We start from the raw sequence: 23,147 nt of genomic DNA, 5'->3' as shown, positions 1-23,147 counted from the left end.
AATGTATGTAGCCTATATGATTCAATATTTTCAGAAAATACTAACCAATGTTTGCTTTAAAAATGATGTTTTCTACCCAAATTGATGGTTTAGTCCATATATAATTGGAAAAAGGTTTGTTATACTCCAGCTTTGTTTTCACACCTAAAATTATATGCAAATTTGGCATTAAAGTGAATTTAAGTGAATCATTTTCACCTTCGCCTTCTCTTTCGGGCAAAGAATAAACAGCCATTTACAGCATAAAATGGACTCGCACATGCATCTGTCAAAACATGTATTTTATTCATTTATCTTAAAAAATTAAAATAAAGTGCTTTTTATGTACAATATAATAAAAACAACAGTCACAATCTCAATGATACAAAAAATACAGTTCACAATGTTATTTGTACACAACAAATCAAGAAATCATGCAGGCAAGACCACATTTGTCTAATAGTTATTCAGTCAACTAAGCTTATGGTGTTCGGTATGCTGAGGCAAAGCTGTTGCTGAGTCTCATGGCTGAGCTGTTATGGAGGATTTGGAGCTGCGCTTGCATCTTACTGCAGCACTACATCATGCAGCACAAATGATTAATTAGTTCTATTGTGCTGTTTTTTTGTAGTATGACCATTTGAACTAAATGCTGAGAAGATGTTGCAATGGCCTACTTGAGCCATTCTAGCATAACAGACTGCTGTAATATCCTTGAAGATATTCTTCAAAATGTGATATAGTCGGCTACATTCATGTCCAGTACAGTATGTTGCATTACTGAGGAGCCACTCAAAATGAAGTCACCGTGGTATTATTGTGTGCTTTTTAATGAAAAGCTCATCATTAATAAATACGCGCAACTTTATAACACAGTATTTACCTTTTGGCATTTTTGAATATTAAGGTCAAGTGGTATTGTACGTGAAATTAGGAAGTAATATTATTGTTAAATATTGAACTCTTCAGAAAGGTGTTTCCTACGTGCACATGACCACTTCCGACACAAGCAAAGAGATTTTGAGCAGCTCCCAGTCTTGTTGTTTGCAGGCAAAGTTAATGGTGGCTTGGGTGAACTTATAGATCTACTGTTGACCCGTGTTATGGAGTTAAGTGCGCCCACGGAGGGCTACAATCACGCCAGTCACCATATTTCTGTAGGTGAGGTCACTGCTGGGTGTGTGTACAATGTGGCACATGGCTAGAAGGCAGAACAACTTGATATCTAAAAGGCATTTTGAAAACATGTTGTGAGGTTATCCATCGAGCATATCAAAGCAGGGTATTAATACGCTCCAGAGAGGCAATTTAGAATTCAGAAATTTTGTCTTAACTCTGCACCAAGGACATCAGGATCTGATGTATCCTTGTTACTGTAATAAGCAATGAACTTTGTTTGAAATACATTGTTAGCAAATGTTACACTGGTTTATTTGGTCAGTCTCGGCTTGAAAGTAAGCAAACAAGATTTAAGGAATAGGTTGACATTTTGGGAAATACTTTTATTTAATTTTTACTGTAAAGACTGAGAGTCATATTTATCCGTTCATCTTTCTCTCTAAATAAAATTATTCCCCTGTCAAACTATTCCTTGAAAATAAAACCAGATACATCTCCTGCTTTGACATGCTTGGTAAAAACCAGCCCAGGTGTTGAACTAACAGCGTGGTGAGAAATGTGCAGTATTTTGTGCAAGAGGAGAAATGTATGCTGAAGTAGGCAGTAAAGCACGATTATGAAAAAAGAAAATATATCAGCAGTGTTCACTCTCTAGTTTCAAGACTATCGCTACAACACATCTTGCACAAGGTCCCTTAAAAACACACAATATTAAGCACAGATACTGTATATACAAAACGAAAACCAAATAAAAAAGGAAACACTGACCACTGTTGCGCAGTATGCTGTGCAATTACTTTGTCAACTTGAAGTTACATAGCATGTCGTCATCTGCTCAGTGTTCGAAATAGCAAAATGCTGAGTCTGCTTGATAGTGAAATATATACTGTAGGCTTACTTGATCAATACAGTGAACTGGTGATGTATTCTAAGACATGTGGTGCCATATTGCCCCTATGGCCGCGTGGATGTTTTTCATTCTGACATACACATCTATCGGCTTCCTACATCTTTGGAAAATTCTGCTTATTAAGTCTCAAAAGTCTAAGCAATGTAGGTGCAAGAGTGTTCATAATGGCTGCACTGGTCCCTGTAATAACTGATTTCTAAAAATCATTTTCCTTAGCAGCCACACCATCTGTCTCTCAGTAGTTGCATTTCTTAAAATTCGCTCCGATTTTACTGAAATGTGCAAACCTGCAAGTATTCAACACCCTGATTACTTGTGCTTTCACATTAACATCGCCTTGACAGTGTGGTGAATGCCATGTGTGTAAGAAATGTAACCTGGAGGAGGGGGAGGGGAGTTATATTGAGCTAATACAGAGCTTGTGTGCATCTACCTCACTACATAGTGCAGCTGCAGTCTGGACAAGAAGACTATTAAATACAGTGACAATTATTAGTTGTTCTGTGACCTTTTCATTTTGAGTGGGCTTGTTAGCGGTTAAATTAACCTAAAAAAATACGCTGCGTGTGTATTGTTAGCGCTCGTCAAGCTCGATAATCTCGAACTAGATGTACCTCTGCATTACAGTGAGAATACTAAGAAGGCAGATAACCACATGGGAAGTTTTAACCACAGTTAATCTCCATACCATGTCCTTTGCCCCATGTCAGATTTTACAACAACATCAATGACTCTGCCCAACACAGTCTGAAAAGTTTATGAGCTAACAGTCTTAGAGAAAACTCCAACTTTGCACTTCACATTTGTTTATTATTAGTGCCTTTGTGAGAACCATCACCATGTGCTCTTCGACAATGATCAATGCTAACATAAAGCATGAGATGGGAGTGGTCAGAAGAGAATGGCACTATTGCAGTTAGATAAGACAATCGAGTTTTGTTTGTTTTTTTGTTTTGTTTTTTTTGGCACAGTGCACATGATGATTTCGTTGCTGCCCTGAACATGGTAGAGGTGTGGATGTCCCCCTTTTTTTCTTGGCTCTCCGTGTTTGTAATGTCCTCTTTGACGGCCGTAAAAATGCCAGGTCTTTTTGCCGTAATCGCCTCAAAAACAGGGTATCTGTGTCTCAGTGAATTTATTAACCCATCATTGAACCTGCGAGTCAGTTCTGAAGAGCAGGGCTGTCTCAGATGAGCAGAGATGTAGAGGAATGGGTTTCCCTAAATTGTCCATGGTGCGGTTACGTGTCAATGAACAAGACCTTTGAACAACAGCGTACATTCAGGAGGTAAATGTCAATACTTAGACCCTGGAGCATCATTTGTGGATCACATTTTTTGATCAGTAGCCACCCTCATCTGTCTCAAAGTTGCAGTCCTTTTCAAGGTGTGGTGTTCTCTCCTGGTCTTCCTCATTTGTCATCATCTTTATCTTCACACAGTCATGACATTTATTGAGCAAAATGGAACAAATGTGCTTCTGACTTGCTTCCATAATGTGTGGATCATAGTGAATACGCATTACATGTATTATATTCTCCTAAACCTGAACTCTAGGTCATCATGTCTGTGGTGTGTATTGTAGCTTGATTCTAGTATGGCGTCTGCAAAACATCAGAAGAGTTGATACCATAGCAGTAATCTTCTGCATGTGATCATGTGCAAGGACACACATAACTAATAGGGCTGGGCAGTATATCAGTATTTATAATTTATTGTCAACTGTTGTAATTGTACCATGTGATGGTGATCAACTAGATAATTCAATGGAGTAGCTTGCATATCTAAAGAGATACTGGGATAAATACTGATATCGGAAGAAGGTCTTCTGCTTATTGTGTTATTTTCTTCCCAGCCCAACACTCACACACATACGCTGTTAGTGGCCATGAGAATGACTCAAAAAAAAAAAGACTGTTAGAACTATTCTTTAGCAGCTGGTTGAAACCGGAGTGTCGTGCTGCTTCCTCGTCCTGCCCCACGCAGCAGACCGGACTAACCTCTGGCTCCGGAGTGGAAATGGTTAAACAAAATGACCTCCGCACTGATCACAGAACAAAGATGACCAAAATAAAAGATGTGCTGTGATGTAGGAGGATGTCAGGGTCTCCTCTCCTTTGCTCGGTGGGTTTGGCCTGTATCTTTCTTGGAGATACAGGGTGGCATCATTTAGCGAATACTGTGCTCTCATACGATAGAGTCTTTGATCTCCGAGCCTAACCGCACTCTGGGCCGAGGGCAGGTCGGGGAGTATTCCACGTGGCTCTCCTTCAGGTTAAGCGGCCGCCTGTCGGAGGACTCGGAGAAGCTCTTACTGTTGTCTGGCGAGGACTCGTGGGTGGGCGTGCTGCAGATATAGTTGTCATTTAATGTCTGGTAGCCCTTGTGATCAGAAGTGGAAACAGGGATGGTGTTACCGTTCAGGGGTAAGCTCTCAGTGGGCTTCCCCACTATCCTCGGCTTCTTCTGCTGCATGTTGGGGCACTCGCCCTGCTTCAGCATGGACTTCATATGATCGCGGTTTCTGTAGATGACGAACAAGGAGAACACCACGAGGGAGAATGCCAATAGGGCGCAGACCACGATCAGCTCGTTCCAGTACGTCTTTGTGTGGACCTGCTCAGAACGCGACTGGCCAGGCAGGATGATGGTCTCCTCTCGCTCAATGTGTGGCGTGCGTGAGTGACTGATCATAGTGGTGCTTTCCTGGCGGGGCTCCGCTCTCACGCAGTAGTTGGCCAACAACTGGCGGAAGCTCTCCTCCTCGGACCAGCACTCGTAGGTCTCCATCTTGTCGGCCTGTGCCACCACGACCAAGTTGCCTTCAGGAGTAGCGTAGAGGAACTGGCTGGCGCTGTCGCTGTATCGCCACCTCCTCTGTGCCAGGTTGGAGCGCAGTTTGCAAGGCAGGACTCTGAAGGTGTTGGCTGGGATTGTAATGAGCTGGCAATTGGAGCCACCTATGAAAAAAGCACAATATTGCTTGAAAACACTTAAAGATCCTTTTAAAGGAATGTGTTAGTAATTGCATAGCCTATGGAATAAGCCTAACTTTGAGGATTAGTTCAACATTTTGGGATATCTGCTTTCTTGCTGTGTCCATTAAATAAGACACTGCAGCTAGTTAGCTTAGCAGGGGAAACGGGGGGGAAACAGCTAGCATAGCTCTATGCAAAGCTTACAAAATCCCACCTACCAGCACCTCTTAAAGTTCTTTAATTAAAATATTATGTCCTGTTTGATCAATACGCACAAAAGAATAAGGACAAGTTGTGGTTTTACAGGGGTTGAGGTACAAGTAGGTAGATGTTTTTTAACCTTTGGACAGAGCAAGGCTAGCTGTTTCCCCCTTGCTTCCAGTCTTTATGTTAAGCTAAGCTAACTGTCTCCACCTTCATATTTAAACAGACAGATCTGTTTAATATCTAATAGATCCTCTATCAGCAAGAAAGCAAATAAGTGAGTCTCCCAAAATGTCAAATTATTCCTTTCAAGATTTAAAGTCATTTGTTGTTAACCACATCGCTGCACGTTGTACAATTCTGAGTTCAAAACTAGACTTTGTGTGACATAATTTACATAAATGACTAAGAGTTTTGTGTCAGCTGGCATCCTTTTCAGAATATACAAATACAACAACATGTGACAGCTTCTTTTCCTGACAACACTATGTTGCATGGTGTCGACGAGGTGACTAACAACACTTTACCACTGCACAGAAAACACACACACTCACGGGAAGCTGATGGTCTGGCAGATCTTGTGGTGGGAAACCTACAAATCGCCGAAGTATCAGCCTCCTCTACGTCCTGCTGCCAGCGGCTGAGATGAAACATTACAAACAAAACAACAGGGTCAGTTTAGCAGCTGTAATATAAGGCACCTTGTGTGGATGCACTAATTTCTCCCTCCAAGTTTTATTTAAAAACCTATATTCATCAAACTAAGGGAGCATATTGCTTTTAAAAGCTTCTTGTGCAAGCACATAACTATATATATTGTATATATTTAGGTTGCTTGCGTGGGTGCATGTTCACTTTAAACACAGTGAAAACATGTTCATCTAAAATCTGTGTGTGCTATAAAGGTAGATGAACAAATTAAAAGTGAGCTTTAAAGAATGAGAGTTTCAAACTTTGCTCCAGGGTTGCAGTGTATGTGTAAACTATACCACTGAGGTTATTCATGGCCATGTACTGTATGTGTATGTGAGCTCTCACCTGTCAGGTGGAGCCATCCTGACATCCTGACATAGCCGCCCGGTCCAGGCACAGTAGGGGTCTCTGGACAACACACACTCTCCACAGCTCAGGTAGTTAGAGCAGTTGGCCACAGGAACTTCCACCAGCCCAGAGTAGGAGGACACGAACAGCAAACCCTGCAGGGGAGAAAACATGTGTGAGTCTGTGCGATACACATTTCTCATCAAAAAGTACCTGAGCGCAAGGCAGAACAGCTTCCTTCTGCTTTAGGTTAAGGATTTTTGATTTCAAAAAGGGAAACCACGCTAAGACAATTACTTCAGATAAACAGAACAATATAACCTAAACAAAGATCTGACTCGCCAGATGTTCTCTTACTTGATGCCAGCCGAGTCATTTGACTGTGGTCAAACACACATGGTAACCACATACACAAAGGCAGTGGCTGCTACATGGTATTGTCTTAAATTTTTTTCTTTTTTTTTTTTTTTGCATAATCAACACTATTCAGATGGTACATGTCTATTGCTAATCATTGTGTAGCAAGTAACAGCAAGTCTACAAATCCACTTTTACCATTAATGTGACATTGATGCTAATGCACCATGCACCCTGTGTTTGAAAAAGAGCAGTCTATATTTAGGCCACCGTATCTCGCAGTATATTAGACAGACATCATGTGGATAACGTCTTAGTCTTTCATATCCCTATTTGGAGCCAAGAATATACTCAAAAAAGTATATTGGACTTTATTAGAGTTACATAATCTTAGATAAGATTGCAGTTTGGCTGCTTTGGTCCTGGGAGAGGCCATTATGTAATAAAACAGAGAAAGGTAATGAAATTTAGCTCCGGGTAAAATGCCAGAGAGGATCATAAACTCTCTTCCAGATGGTGCTATAACTCACATGAAAACTCAATGGAATGGTCCCCGTGGAAAGAAAATGTCTGTAGCCAGATTGAGCTCTGGTAAATCTAGCTCCTACACATTTTTATTACATTTATATAAAATAAGTAAACATGATGTAACATAAGTAAAAACTGACACAAACCAATATGACAATAATCATTATGGATGGTTATTGAACCTGCAGTGTGGAACTTTTATATATAAATGAACGTCCGTTACATTCAAGCCCTTGCCAAATGAGTTCACACAATGCTGATTAAGCCTATCACTGCCAGATAAATCTCTCTGTATTTCACAGTATACAGAGTTTTTAAATCTCATGTCGGGGTGACATTCCCGTGCTTGGCTGTTAATCATGCGGCTCTTCTGGACTTTCCAAATGTTATCGGAACGAATAGATCAAATTCTGATGGTGAAATGAGTAATTTCGTGGGGGTTGTGTGACACTCAGAACAATTTATCCTCTGTTTTACAGCCACAACAGTAGGTTACGGCCAGTGGTGTACTGGCTATCGGGCACATTGTTTTGGGTCAAATCCCGGTGTTCCAGTGGGCCGTCAATAAATATGTTTTTGGGCTGGTGGACCGTCAAAACATATCTGTTTTTACCCTCTCTGTGTGCCGAGCCCCCCCTTTACTCTCACTGCCAGAGGGGGGAGACAAAAGTCCCACACTCCAGCTTTAAGCTGTAAAATTGTATTTTTATATTATTTTCTTGGTTATGCATAAAATGTGATGAGAAAGTTATGATTTACCCTCTGAGGATCAAGTTCGATGTGTTGCACAGGCTGAGGGTCAGGAAATAGAATCATCTCCTCTATGATGTGCATCTTGTCATTGGCATTGATGGCCTTGTGAAGCTTTCCATCATCTGGAGCACATAGAGGAAGACACAGAGGATGTGACAGTTTAAGTGAGTTTTATTGAAGGCAGGGTAGAGTTTGTGGAAGCAAAAGAACCAACATCTACTGTTATTAAATCACAAATCATAACTGCAGGTTGTTTGACTTGTTCTTACACACAAATGAATGTTGGGTGGGAATGTACGCGGTATGTTTTTCCTTTTAAAGATTTTCCCCTCAAAAATTACATGAATACCCACAATGAGCTATTGTTTAATGAACTATACCTGTTCCAATGAAGAGCACATCGTAGGCCCTCTCCATGCCCTGGATCTTGTGCACGGCGATCTGTGTGTAGCGCACACTGCGTTTCAGCAGCAGGGGAGTGCTGCGGATCACACTGTCCATCAGGAAATGGTCCTTGACAAAATTGAGCACTTTATCAGGCATGTGCAAAGATGACTGGATTCCCATTTGCCTGGCGTGGTTGGTCACGCACTGTGTGGGGAGTAAATTAGAAGTAAAAAATGAGTTGCTGCTTATTCGAATAGTCCTGGAAATACATAGACACCGTGAGCAAAGGTAGGCATGATTATTGTGTAAATAACACTTAAAAGTGTGTAACGGTGCACAATAATTGCAAACAAATACTGAACTAAAGAGATATTTCATAACCTCCCATACTACTGTGTTTGGGGAGGACCGATGAAACGTTAAGCAGATCATCAACAAGACAAACAAACAAAATAAATAAAGACAGGGCATCTTCTCACATCAAGCTCTAGTTGAGCACTAATTTAACTTCTCAAACATCTGTCTACAGATACAACTATGTATGTTTTGCTGCAGGTTTTTAACCTAGGATTGATAATAATATGAATATATAGTGTTCATACATGTGATGAAAAAATAGATATCTGGGGTGGAAATTGATATTTTTATCTGTTATGTTAAGTAAGAGAACAACCTTCTTTTGACTTTAGATTGATACAGGTTGAATGAACAGTTGCACAGACAAAACAAGTTGAGCTGAATTTTTTTGTTTTTTTGTCACAGGATATTGTCTGCAGCACTCACCGCCCCGGGCCGCGGCTCTGGTACAGGGTGATTGTACGTGTACCACTGCTGTGTCTCTCTGTTGACCTCTCTGTAGCGTCCGCTGAAGGCTCTCTCCACCTGTGCCATGGTGAAGGCGCACACCGCTGAGCTGCCTGATGCTCCTTTATACCTATAAACAAGAAAAATAGATGTTTTTATTTGTCCCCGTAGATGCTGTGTGTCTAGTGTCTAATACTCCACATTTGTTTGACATATAAAAATAAAAGCATTTAAATAAGTAGCCACACACTTGTGCCTATTTTATTACAGCATGATGTCATTTTTACCCAATCCAGCCTTTCTGCAGTTGTCATTTTATAACAAGGGAGCAACTTCTCGCTGGAGAACAGTTGTAGAGTAGGGGCTTGAATGATTTCCATATTAAAACCTTTATTTTGTTGATACATTAATTAGACATTGGGGTTGCATGAGCGTGTGTTAGTGTTTAAGCTCATTACAGCTGCTCTAAATTCAGAGGAGCCAAGTAAGAAAAGGCAACTTGCCAAGTTGGAGTGCAGATATTAAAGAAAAACCGGCTCTAGATGGTGCGTGTGAGCTGTGTGTGTCTTTTTTTGTGTGTTTGTGTGTGTTCATGAACATAAACTGTAACATAACCCAAACTCAATAAAGTGCCTGTATGTCAGCGTGGTCTCAGCTAAGTGATCTGAACAAATCCCTCCGTTCGTCTCTCACCACTGGGATGTGAAGACGCCGTAAAAGACGGTGCTCTCCCAGCTGTCTCCCATTGGCTTCAGGACGAACATGTCTTGGATGATGTTGAAGGGGAAGCCGTCGTCAGGGAGGGAACACAGGAGCTGGGCCTTCAGGAAGGTGGTCCATTTCTTCTGCAGTACACGCTCACCTCCCTTATCACCCTGAAAACACAGTATGTCATGGAAGTTATTTTTATTGTCCAACCATTTAGACAGTTTTTTGTTGGCAGAGCATACATGCACTATTTTCAATTACTCTAAACTCAAAACAGGGTGAAGGAGCCGGACATGACTCAATGAAGATTTTAAAGTCAGTCTCCGGTTTCTCTGAAAGGGGAGGAATCACTGGGTTGGGTCATGACAAGTGCTTCTACAGTGCAAACTAAGTCTCATCGGCTGAGCAGAGGCTGGGGCACATGACCATTGATGATCCAGTGATAAGAGAGGATGGAATGACGGTGCGGAGAGAGCAAACGGCGAGGTCAGAGGGAGTCTGTGATGAGGGGGAAGAGTGACAGGAGAAGCTTTCCAGCTGAAAAATAAATGTTAGGCAGAGTCTGTGGCCTCTGAGTCAGCTCTGGACAACAGACCAGGAGTCCCATAAAAAAAAGAAAGTTGTGTAGGCAAGGCCTCTGTGGGCCACACCCGACCTATGCCAGGCATCAGCTCCTGGGGAGGGATGGTCTGGATATACAACAAGAAGAAAAGATACTGAGAAATGTTTTCTTTTTTAAAATTTGGGATAAAAAAGTGGTGTCCAAAAACAAAAACAAACAAATGAGCATGCAAAAAAATAAAAAAACAAAATGAAGACCACATCTCATTTGAGTAAGAATAGATGACTTATCGCTGTGGTTATCAGTAAGTAGGAACATTACTTGATTTCCAAAAACAAGCTTATCAGACAGAAACTGATTTAGATCTTGGTAACAGAATGACTTTAATATAATGCACTTAGCAAGCTGTTACTATAAGTTAGAGAGACCATCAGTAGTCCTAGTGTTGTATCATAGCTGCAATCCCCTTCCTGTGCTTTAGAGGGTGCTGTTGAGGTCAAATAGATGATTGTGAAAGTGGCTTGGACAGCCCCGGACTCTATTTGAGGAAACAGGATGGACAAATAATCACAATAAACAAGGAAGTCAATGTTGTGTGTGTTAAAATCCTTGTGCAGCATAGTATGTGTGGTGTATTTATACCGAAATACAAAAGGACAAAGACAAAAGAGATGCATTGGTGCAGTACTGTATATCAGTTGCTCTTTGAAGGAGAGGAGATGGATCAGCGGTTCATGTCTCACTTCTCCTCTAAGATATAGCGGAGGCATTCACTCTCCTTTCAAGCTGTCCAAAAATATTCACATAAACAGTTATCAGACAGCTTTGCTAGGACTAGTAATTATCAAAGAGCTCATGAACACACACACCAAAAGAAACTCCTCCCAAATACAGCAAGCAAGTTAGAAAACAGAGGAGAAAGAGGAGAAGGGAGAGAGGGAGGAGGAGGAGGAGGAAGAACATGACCAAAACAACTGGTCTCACCCAATCTCAAGACAGTTTGCTGCCTCAGATCCAAACTATCCCTGCAACACAGCCTCAAAAACCCTGAACAACTCCCACATATCAGCACGAGGAGTGAATCATCCTTGAAGAGATGATAAAATGTAAAAACTATAACTACTTCCATTCCCTCCTCTGTGTTACACATAAACAATCATCTCGCTCCATGTTGAGGTGAAACCTGTTGGGACTGATGTGGAGCCTGGGAGCCAATTACAAGGCTGAGGTGGTGGTGGTGGTAGCCTGTCCGCATAATGACATAATAAATATAAAACAAACAAATGAACAAATTCCTGCTCTCTCAGCTGTCCGCTGTCATTGTTGCTGTGCTCCGCTGCGCAGTTTGTACTTTCAATCGCATCGACCACTCCCCTGACCCAAGAGCTGCCGTGCAAAAATACGCTCGCTCCTTCGTGCTGTATTACACCACTCTTTTGTTTTATGCAAACTTCACGTTTCGGATTCCTCGCTTTTTAAGTAGAGAAGTAGATGAACAAGAGGCAAAGAAAAGTGGTGCCACACATTGTGATCTGCCTGCTTTCCAAAGCCTTCAGTGTGCACACACCTGAATAAACAAAAGAAAGAGGGAGTGGAAGAAGGGAGGGGGACAGCTGGGGAAGGGGGAGAGAAAACAACTCGGAAGCAGAATTACTTGGCAAACCCAAGTAAAACAGTAGTTAGAACATCATGAAAAAAGTGAAGAGACTTTGATTTATCTCATCTTGCAAGAAGCTTGCCCTCTTTATAAAAGGTAGCAAGATTAAACTACACACTACTACGAGATGTTTCAAATATTAAAATAAAACCACATTTAAACATATCTGGTCTTGCCTGGTACATAGAGGGGAAAATGGAGTGTGTGTTTTCTGTCAGTTACAGATACTGAGCCCGCTAACAGGGAGGGGCCTTCATACCTCGGTGTTACTTAACTCAGATCTGAGTTCAGCACTTTCTGCTCACTGAAGGAGTACACAGGGTGTGTGCTTGAATGTGATGCACTATTCTGAGAAATTTTTAAAAAAAGTGAAAATGGTAATAGCTTTGCATGTTAGCCTGGAGCAATTCAGATCTTCAAGGCATCAGTTGCTCACTTGCAACAAACTGATGTTTGAGGAGTTTTGAGGAGAATAAATGAAATTTGCAACACAATAATTTGCACAAGATTGAGACAGAAGCCCTCAGCAAACTACAAATGCATTTCTTCTGCAGACACTTGACAGAAAAATAGAAAGTAGAAATGTTATGCACCATCCTACGCATTGATTCGTTAATGTCCTTAAGCATTTACCCAGTAAAGTGGAGAATAAACCACCTGCAACACTTACTGTACTGCCACAGAGCAGCATCTGAAAAGATGTCAGTCAGGAAAAAGGGGGCTGCTGCATTCCAGTGAAATAAAGGCGCTTTATAGAGCAGAGAAAGCCATTCTTCTGTCTCTATTGCACAGTTCATCTGCAGCAAGTTGCCACAGTCTGGGGGCCTTTCTGTCAATGATTTCCATATATAGAATCCAGGAGGTGCTCCGCTGGCTGCGAGAGGTGTCGCAACACAGAGTGCCAAAGCCTAGCAGGACTAAGTCATTAAGCTGTCACTTAAGATTACATGCTGTCCCCACGATTACTCACATTAATGCCTCCATGAACAAGAGGCATCAGTTAGGGAGGGATGCTGAGTCCATGTATATCAAGCGGCTTCATAGCCATTTAATTGATCTGATGACAGGTGAAAAGGGATAAAGTCTGGTGCTGATTATTCAGGGTGATCGACCGAACTAAACTCTCCAGGAGGGGGAGGGGAGATGAATGACGTCGACAAATTAAATGATAAAAGTGAATTCTGCGGTTGCTACAGTTTGCACGCTTTGCCTCCAGCAAAAACAGGCCATACAGTTGAGTGGAAAAAGCATTTCATATTGCTGCGAAACACCCTTGAATACTAATAATGCCTGCAAAGCTCAAAGCGCTGGTGGAGAAAGGCAAAGAGCTGGAGGGATGGACGAGTGCAGCTGACATTGTGAGGGAGATGGAAGGAGAGGGGGAGATGACATTGCACAGAAAAGAGGAGGGAGGGAGGAGAGGATGATTCAGGCAAGAGGAAACCAAATCTGTTGAAAACATGTTGTCAAATACAAGAAGCTTTAACGCACTATTGACATATTTCCATTGTGTCTACATGGGCATGACAGAGTTCAATGTTACCAAACATGCTTTGACATGGGAGCGTCCCGCCTTGTTTTGAGGTAATTGTATCAGGATTAAGGAGAGGAAGCTCCAGCCCTGCTTTGCCTCTTGCTTTTTGCGTGGCCGTCTCATGAAATGACCTCACCCCAGCCCCAGGTGTCTTACCTTACACACGCGAGCGATCCTCGACACTATGGTGTTGTCAAAGAAGTCGAATTCTTTTCCCGCCTCACTAAAGAAGAAGTAAATCTTGTCGTCGTCTCCCACGGGGTTGCCTATTGGCTGACTCTCCTCGATGTAAGCGGAGCCGACAAAGACTGGATCTGTCAAAAATCAAAACACATGTGGTGAGACGCAACTCGACTGCTGTATCCAGCATGTAACGCATTTATCATTTTTCAAAGGAACTATTTTTTTCAGTTTTGTTCAGTCTAAAAACTCATCATCATACTGTAAATCTGGAAAGAAGTCAGAGTCTACACAGTAGAGCTGTGTCATACAACCCTGGAAGAGTAGAGGAAACAGCATCCCCTGTATAATTGTACTCAGATGTCTCATCAGGAGCACTCTGCATGTATTACCTAGAGATCAAAAGACAAGAGAGGTCTTAATTGTGCACAAAGTGCGGCTTTACTCTGGCAAAACCAGTGGCAGCCAGCTGAGGCTGTTTTGATGTGCATGTGCAGCGACTGATAGGACTGGGCGCCCGCAATCTAAGAGAACTTGTCTTTGCTCTCGGTCTGCATTAGCGACTGTGCCTCTCTAATGATTGCTACTTTTTGGAGCTTATCTGCTCTGTTGGGTACATAATGGAGGATGTGTAGAGGAAAAAAAAACAGTCTGATGGGGTAAATGGATTTTACCTTGCAGCCATTTTAAAGAGTTTTCTGTCTTCAGTGCAGTTCCCTGACCTAAACTCTTGTAGATGACCGGTTCATTCCCCTGGAAGTTGCTCACAGTACCAGTGTACAACTCACCATCTGAAAGAAAACAAGATATTTCAAGTTAAACTTAACATAATACTACATCATAATGCTACAAAGATTTGTTTTTTTGCTGTGGCCTTTTATTAACTGCAATAGATTGCCAGTAGTGGTTTAAATTGTGCTGTCAGCATCATAACAAGACAGTCTGAGTGAGGGATTAGACAAATCATTTCTCCCACTCATATCCCGCTCAATTATTTACTAATTGCTTGTTAAAGAAGTTGAACACAAGCAGTGTCTGTTGGTGTCCGGCTATTTATGCAGGCAAACAACATTAGCAGGCACATCATGATTCATTACTGAATCAAAGTTGCAACAAACATCAAAAGTAGTTTCGGAAACAGCTGAGCTTGTTTTCAGAGTCTCTTCCCAGATGGAGGCCAATAATAATACTTTGTTCTTTGCAAGCCAGATGTTTAAAATGGCACGAAGGAAGGAAGAAGCAAAAAAAAAATAAAAAATCTTTCTGTTACTACATACCAACAATGATGGCAGTGGATTTGTACTCTGGATTAAAGGGGCACCGACTGCGCCCATCTTCCATCACAACCTCGCCCACTTCATCTCTCTCCAGCGTGAATGTTGACGTGTTCTGGAGACAGACACAAACAGCAAATGTCCCTCAGGCACAGGCCAATTAAATTCTACTTAAAGTAAGAGTGAGCTAAAGTTCATTCTCTCCACTTTTTCCTTACAATACATAGATAGAGCTGACTTTTTGAGAGTTCGGTCACTTTACACATGCAGTAGTTCTGTTTAGTCTCTAGGCTCTAGTACATGGTATACTGAAGGTATTATTTTAATAGAGACATAATTAAAACCTAAAGCAGATCTAAGGCTGGTGCATTGTAATGAAAAATCTAAACCTGCCAGGCTTATTGATCTGGTTTAATAGAAGTTAAATTTGCTTCTTTCAAACTACTTTCATTAACAGTAAGTCTGTCTTCTGGCAGGCTGTTGGATCTACTTCATAACAGAATTTCACTGATAATGAAAACTGGATTTTCAGACACTGTCAATCAAAGGGCAACAGACCCATAGACCATTCTTTAGATGTTTGCTAAAGCACATTGGCAGAGCTACAGTATGTAGGTCAATACAGAGCCTGTGAAAACAGTTGTATAATGTCTTTTTTGGCTCTGGAGGAGCTTCGTCAAGTCTGAGAAAATACCTCAAAATGACATCACTTGAGTGATCTTAGGGTTGGGCTTTTTAACAGAAAGTCTGGGTCACAAACGGTGGACAGGGAGTTCGACAGATGTTACCAGGAAGGGAGGGTCTCACAAAAGGCACTTCTGTCCAGTGTTGCATTATAGGAAGTGTAGGTGACGTCTTCGAATGACTTGTTTTGTCCGATCGACAGTCAAAATTTCAAGATATTCAATTTACAATGATATAAAACAAAGAAAAGCAGCAATTTTTAAACACTTTGCTTAATACTGTTGCTTATTACTTTTCTGTTTCATTTGACTAATTGACTAATCATTTCAGTATAGGATCCAATATCATGGGAGCTTGACCCATAGTGAGTATTGCATTAGGATAAACTTGAAAAAACGGGAACCTATCCCTTAATTTATGTATGCAATTGGTAGAAACCGTAATTACTTACATCCATTTACTAACATTCAAATCGAACAGCAGGACAGTATAGAGTGTCTACATTGCCTGGAAAATCTTCACAAACTTCATCATTATTATAGGTTGTTGTTCTACTCGGGACTCATTTTAATTCATGTCTGTCATTTGATTGTTTAGAGTATCTTCTTGGCTTCAGTGTCCTGATAAGCTGGCCGTAAAAATCTTTGAGACTGTTTTGAGAAGAGCTATAAAAATAAAACATTTATTAATGTTAACATTATGCATATCAGTGAGTCTCCCACACACACACACACACAACTCTGGAGACCGTCAACATGACGAGTGTTCACTCAAACCAACTGGCCTCAGAGCTGCATGGAATCCCAGTTCAGGCCCAAAAGTCCTGCCAAGTCATCTTCAGTGTTATTCCTTCACTCTGACGTCAAAGGGGAGAGTTTAATGCCCCACTTTAAGAGCCGAGCTGAGGCCAAGCTCGATTGCCCCCTATCACTGAAATCAATGTCATCCTGCTACCGGTTACCATCACTCCTGATGTCCTCCTCAGCTAGATAAACAGATCTACTGCTGGAAACCACACAGCTCTTGTACCCCCTGTTGACTTGTCTGGCTAAAGTGCCTCAGCAGGATTTGGTTACGCTTGGATAACAACAGATCCAATACTGACATGGTGGATAAAAGAGCTTGATTCTACAAGAACACCAAAAAAAATATATAAAAATTCAAAGCCACGCAAGTGAGAGAAGAGGAGAGACATAAAAATCAAGACTTACAGGAGAAAAATCAACTGTTGGAGGTGAACAATACATAAATTGAGAAGTCATTACTTACTATGTAGGCGCAGATTGGACTGAAGGCGTAGGTGCCGCACACGTAGAGATGAGTGCTATTCAGCCGCAGAAGAATTTTGATGTAATTGAAGCAATCAGTCTGGATAAGAAATAAATGGAGAGAGTGTAAGGTATAGGAATCCACTAGAAAATCTTAACAACTCAATATGCAGTATAAGAAGTGGTATTTTTCTTGAGAGCTCTGTTCTGTTTCTTTAAAATTTGTGCCTGAAATACTCGCAATCATGCCTAAATCTTTCAGAAACACAAATACTGTCCGATAGAAACTGTGCAAAACAAAAAGGTGATCTCTTTTCTGAGACACTGTTGGGAAAACCTCCGACTTCACACAGCGGTTGCCTGGTGGAGCTTTCTGTAATACACAGACCTGAGTTGTGCAGTACACAGATTAGCGGGGCTTGTCGCCTAGGGATACAACAGCTGGCATGACAACAAGGTAACAGAGAGACAGAAAGAGGCAGCGCATAAAAAAAAAAAAAAAAAAAAATAGGGCAATTTCCCAGAGAGCCCTCACACTTGATGAATCTATTTGTAACTGGTAGAAAGGTTTGTCGACACAGAACTCGATGCTCTTTATATCTTCTCACAACGCTGGTGAAACGATTGAGGGAAGACAGCGATGCTTCACCAGAGGATGAAGGTGATACTTGGTAGCTTAAGGTGTTCCTTCTTCAAACCTAATTAACTTCATCTGCCACATTAACATATAAATAAATCTATCTTTGCCTCTTCAATCCTAAAAGAACAAAAATAAAATCATACTTTTGATATTGTGAAGTATTTTTCAGAGGTATTTTTTATTATTTCCTGTTTCGCTGGAGCAGTTAAGGTGCCTCTCACCTCTAGGTTCTTTCCTTTGAAGCTGCACTCCTCTCTCTTTCCAGCAGGAGTGCCCCACGTCAGCTGAAGATGAAAAAGAAACCCTGAATAAGTCATGTGAAATACCGGGAACCATGCTGATTCTACTACATCTCTGGAGGAGGACTGTTTCTTTAATATAAAAATGTGTAGGGAGTACCTCTTACATGCAACAAACAACATGTAGAGTCAAGTTAACTGCTACATTTTGCATTTAACTGAATATAAACCACAATATTACAGACTTTTTGATGGGATCCAGAGCTCTGAATTATCTGCCTGCCCACTTTTCCACATTTCCAAGCAGCCAGGTGAACCAGCAAATCAGGCTCAAGACCTGCATTGCAATTTCTGACTCTCATAATCCGTTTTGGCATTTTTCGACATACTCACGTTCTTCTGCAGCTTGGTCTTGCTGATGTCGGAGAGGCTGAGGGCAAACAGTGCCTCCCTGGCTCCAACGTACAGCATGTCGTCCTCCTGGCTGAGCAGCAGAGAGGTGTAATTGAAGACGCCGTCCACAGAGAATCTCTTGGCTGATCTCTCCTTTGCATCTGGAAACAGCAAGAAAACACACACACACACACACACACAAACACACACAGGAGATCATTATCACATAGCAGGACAGCACAGACAGGAGAAACAGATTGGTAAAGAACATGTCCTGATGCTGGAAGCACAAGAACACAAATGTGCTCACTTAACAAGTTGATAAATTACTATGTTACAATCCTGCCAAGTTTCTTGCCTTCTTGCATTCACTTGTTTGAATGAATGCTGGAAAGAAAGACATAGTTTCCAGTCTCAGGAATTTAACTGCATGTCAAGGAGTCATTTTGGTTAACATAGCCCAAGAGTTCAATGGCTTCAAACTTTCATTGTATTATTGGAAATTAAAACATTGCCACTACTGTTATTAGATATGAAATACTGTAACTGACAAGATGATTAGTCTGTGGTGTTGAAAATATGCACTGCAAACTACAGTATACAAGCTTTTCATATTTACTCACAATGGTGACAATTTACAACACCAGAAAAAACACATTGTTGCATTCTGATTTAGCCCTTTATTGACGCTAAAAACTAATGTAATCTAGTTGCTGACATAACCTCATTTCCAAACTTCCTCTGATTTAAAAGCCTGAAACAAGGAATTTTTTTTCATGGATAACAGCAGAGTCATTGGTCTCTTGACTTCTCATTCAAACATCCACACAGGAGTGCAACTGTTCAGTGTTTCTGCTACCTTCAGGAGGGCCCAACATGCCTGAAATTCAGCACTCAAACACAACATCATAGTGGATCTGCAAATATCAGTCAATTGAGAGAAAATCAATAAATCGTCTCAGCAATTTTTTAAAGCAAAAATGCCAAAAAATTCACTGGTTCCAAGTTCTCAAATGCAAGACTTTACTTCAATGTAAAATCAAGAAGAAGCAGCAAACTGAATCTCTTTGGGGTTTGGACTGTTTGGACAAAACAAGACAACTGGAGCTGGGATGGACATTTCTAAGTTTTCTAATGTTAGACCAAACATTTAATTGAGAAAATACTTATCAGATTAATTTATGATAAAAATAATGATAGTTGCAGCCCCTCATCAAAGTAACTCCTTCAACAAACTTAAATGCCAAGAAATTTATTGTTTCTTTGACCAATACACAGATATGAACTGAAAACATTAGCTTATGTAGCATTCTGTGGGTTTGATTCGTCAGGCTAATCAACCAATCAGCAAAATAAAATGTAAAAAACTGAGATTCACAGGTATTAAGACAAGTCAGGCGTGTGGATGTGCCCTCAGATCATAATATGATGAAAATTCTACTACATTACATTTCATGGGAGCATTCATGGATTACTCCAAGATGGCTACCCCTACCATTAACCTTCTTTAACATCAAGGCCACCAAAATTCATCACAAAATGACCACTACTCATTTGCTTTGGCTTTTTGAATTCAAACACCAATGTAAAAATCAGCAGAGTAATTCCAACAACACCAGAACTCTTGTTTCACTATTTTCAGGACTCCAAGAAAATCTGGGAAACTCTGTTGAGGTTTCACAAAGAGCCACACATCACGGAAACAAGAACAAGTGGACAGACATCAGATTACATCCAACTATAGCACAACACACGGTGGTGATTTTTAGCCAAATCAATTCATGATACACAGCGGGAAACTCTCATTGGGCATATTATTTCTGTAACTGTCACTCCTGGAGGCGACTGTCCTCTCAGTTTATTCCTCTTGCACAGCGGCAGCCAGCAGCTACTGTAGCTCCATGAGGACATGTCATACGTACAGCAATGAGCCACGTCCACACTTTCCTGCGCTGGCCAGCTCTCTCTCTACCCTGCTCTGTACTGGCAGCGGGGTAAACGCCTCTTCTACACCAATCTAAATCTCTAATTCTGCTGCTTGCCAGCCCTCTTCAGATGGATGGCTTTACCAGTGGGCCATAAGTCAAAGGAGTTACTTTTTTTTCCCCACATCGCCCCCTCCTTGCAGCCCAATATAGTTCTTGTGATGAAGTACAGATTTAATGCACACATTGCTCCTTTTATAGCATTTCCCTTAGCATCACACGATCCTCTACAGTGGCATCAGCAGCAGCTTTTTTTTTTTTTTAACCGTCAAAGTGGAGTTTCCAGAGGTTTGGATTGATTTTTTCAGGCAGTTTTTCTAACAGACCAGAATTCTGACAATAGCTCACTTTTCAGTTGTGTGATACTCAAAAACATCCAATATAAAAGCTAACACACGATCCAAGAAGTCCTGGAAAATAGTTTATTCAGAGCCTTCAAGATTTTGACCCCTGGAGAGACAACAGCCGTGTTCGGGCTCCGCCTGTGTTTGGTTGGGTCGATGTTATTAATGTTATGATATCTTTTAACAAGACTAACAATTTTCTATCTTTGCAGGAATGTAACAGTGAGTTCACTAAAGACACGGGATACATGCAATCAAATATTTGTGCATCCATTGCTTATATATACTTTTTTGGCCATCTTTGTAAATGTTTATCTATTGCCTCCCACTCCAAACATATTAAATACACTTGATGTGCTCTCTGTGCCAAAATGCTGGGGGTCACGGACTCCATTTGCTTGCTTGCCCAAATAAGATTACTGGCTCGTATCTGGGGTCGTAAACACTATTATTTGCTGTAGTTAAACCTTTACAGCTTTTCCGCATGTACAACCAGCAAACTGAATTCAAATGTAGAGACTTCTGACAATAAGAGGAGACATCAGCAGCACGTTTATCTCCAACACTCCAGGTGATGCATTGGACCATAATGCAAATGGAGCCAGTAAACTGCAATAAATGTTTACAACCCTCGACTTAAACTTTCCAAGATGCTCGCAAACAAATGGTTCATCTAACACTCAAGGCACTTTGGCAGATAATCGTCTCTCCCCGTATGGGAGTGAAACCCAGCTGCACAAGCCACATCTTGTCCAAAATCAAATCGTTGGCCCTCTCCAGATCAACAACCCTCGTTCTGTTTAAAACGTTGTGACATCTGGAGTCAATGAAGAAAAGGGCCTGTCATTAAAATCAGGGGAGGGGATACAAAATAAAAAGACTTCCTATTGTCATCCTTAGTTTATTCCGGACGAGGAACAAAATAAGTTTTTCTATGTCAAGAGGGGAAAAACAGGTTTTATTTCGAGGTATATTAAGTCTGTTAAATTTTTTTTTCCCTAAATGCTCATAAAGAGAGCTATACCGAGTCCCAGCGGACCCTGCAGTTGGCAGACAAAGGAGAGCCATCCCTGCTCTCAACAGGGGGACATATTATAGCTTGACTGTCACAGCTCCCCTGGGTTTTGGCCATTCACTGGAACCGAAAACAGCCTTCCCTCAGCATATTAAAACTCTCTGACATAAATCACAGTGACATCCTCTTAGACAGACAATGGAATAACGAGCGGAGGAGAGCAAACTCATGAAACTTTTACTCAGAGAGCAGGAAGAGGCTACTTAGCGGGAGGAGGAGGGGGGATGTTGAGGTCGGGGTACTGAGTGGGAGTAGTGGTAACCGGGAAGATTGGATCGAGATGTTGACCTATGAAGAAACATGCAGACCGGGGAAAAAATGTTATTTTTCAAAGCACTCCGAGATGGCTTTTTGATAAGAGCAGAAGGTCAAGCAGTAACAAACGTCAGTGCTCTGTCAAGCCGCAGTGATTTCAAACAGAAAACCAAGGCTCTTCCTTTCTTTTTTGAATCATCCACAGAAGCTGGTTTCTTTGGGAGATTTCTTGCACTTTTTGATGCAGCAGATCATTTGTGTGTTTTGACATGCTTGCAGCAGAATGCCGGGCATCCACCGAGAGCGGCAGCAACTGCAGGTCATTTCACAGCCAGGCTCCAGGTCCATTCATCACCTGCCTGTTTAATCAGCTGGCTGTCACCGAGCCGGGCCCTCAACCTCTGCTAATGCTCATCACATCACACCTAGCATCAATATGGCTGCTTTATTGCCAGTGCTAACATGCTGAATTAGTCATTACTACAGGTTTCTAAGGCCTGGAAGTCAAACTGAGTACATTTGCTTAAACTCTCCATGCTTATGAACGCTACATCACCGTGGCAGGCTGCACAAGAGATTAGACAATGGCCCAAATTTGAGTCCAGTGGCATAATTTGAGGACAGTTTACAGTTGTAAGAACAGGGTCTGCACAAAATACTAACATGCAAGTGCTGAATGAAAGTGTTTTTTTTTCTCCACTGGAGCAGAATATCCTCTCAGCAATTAATTAGGCAAAATTCAATTTTGACATATTTAATCTTCGTCAAGATGTTTTTTCTTTTAAGTCACTTGAGGTAAAGATGGCAGGAACCAATCAGATTACTGAGGATTTCAGAGAGCAGCTGTCTCTGTGATCACAGCGCTGTTTGCTGTATGGTGAGAGAAGTCAGACTAATTCTGTGCACACACAATAAGCATCTACAAACTCACCGAATTTAAAACGGAAATACATGAGGAGAAGTCTTGTATCTGTGCCTTTAAAAAGGGACCTAAAATCTCCAATTCTGGCTGTACTGAATACATTGATTGTCGGAACTGCCATCCATATGTTTGGTACATAACATTTCCTGCCTACAGATGCTAGTGTCAGTATGAGCCGCCTTACTGATAATGCAACTTATTGTTTGCTGGGAGACAGAATGTTTTTGCAAGACAGGCTGAAGAAGCAAAAAATAGTCAAGCACATAATAAGAAAGGCTGCAGTTTCATATTGAATGAATAGATATGAGGGTGGCGTCAATGTTATCTTCCTTTCTACGAGAAAGCGAATGTTTATTTCCTGATATGTG

At 41.3% G+C, this 23,147-nt stretch overlaps 1 protein-coding gene across 4 annotated transcripts in view; it reads right to left on the bottom strand.

The window, feature by feature from the left end:
• Window positions 1–266: 266 nt before the first annotated feature.
• LOC137185506 (semaphorin-4B-like) overlaps window positions 267–23,147 on the bottom strand; it is a 54,328-nt gene continuing 31,447 nt past the window's right edge. For all 4 annotated transcript variants that reach the window (XM_067593742.1, XM_067593741.1, XM_067593740.1 and 1 more), the window contains exons 3-15: window positions 18,199–18,359; window positions 17,788–17,850; window positions 16,928–17,026; window positions 14,978–15,089; window positions 14,375–14,491; window positions 13,677–13,834; window positions 9,753–9,934; window positions 9,039–9,189; window positions 8,249–8,459; window positions 7,875–7,990; window positions 6,228–6,385; window positions 5,744–5,829; window positions 267–4,967 (exon numbers count right to left, since the gene is read on the bottom strand). In XM_067593742.1, coding sequence (XP_067449843.1) covers window positions 4,195–4,967; window positions 5,744–5,829; window positions 6,228–6,385; window positions 7,875–7,990; window positions 8,249–8,459; window positions 9,039–9,189; window positions 9,753–9,934; window positions 13,677–13,834; window positions 14,375–14,491; window positions 14,978–15,089; window positions 16,928–17,026; window positions 17,788–17,850; window positions 18,199–18,359 — 2,387 coding nt within the window. In that variant the 3' untranslated portion in view covers window positions 267–4,194. The remainder of the gene's footprint in view (window positions 4,968–5,743; window positions 5,830–6,227; window positions 6,386–7,874; window positions 7,991–8,248; window positions 8,460–9,038; window positions 9,190–9,752; window positions 9,935–13,676; window positions 13,835–14,374; window positions 14,492–14,977; window positions 15,090–16,927; window positions 17,027–17,787; window positions 17,851–18,198; window positions 18,360–23,147) is intronic.

The sequence above is a fragment of the Thunnus thynnus genome, chromosome 1 (assembly GCF_963924715.1).
Source record: "Thunnus thynnus chromosome 1, fThuThy2.1, whole genome shotgun sequence".
Lineage (NCBI taxonomy): Eukaryota > Metazoa > Chordata > Actinopteri > Scombriformes > Scombridae > Thunnus > Thunnus thynnus.
This window is presented reverse-complemented; position numbering and strand designations above follow the sequence as displayed.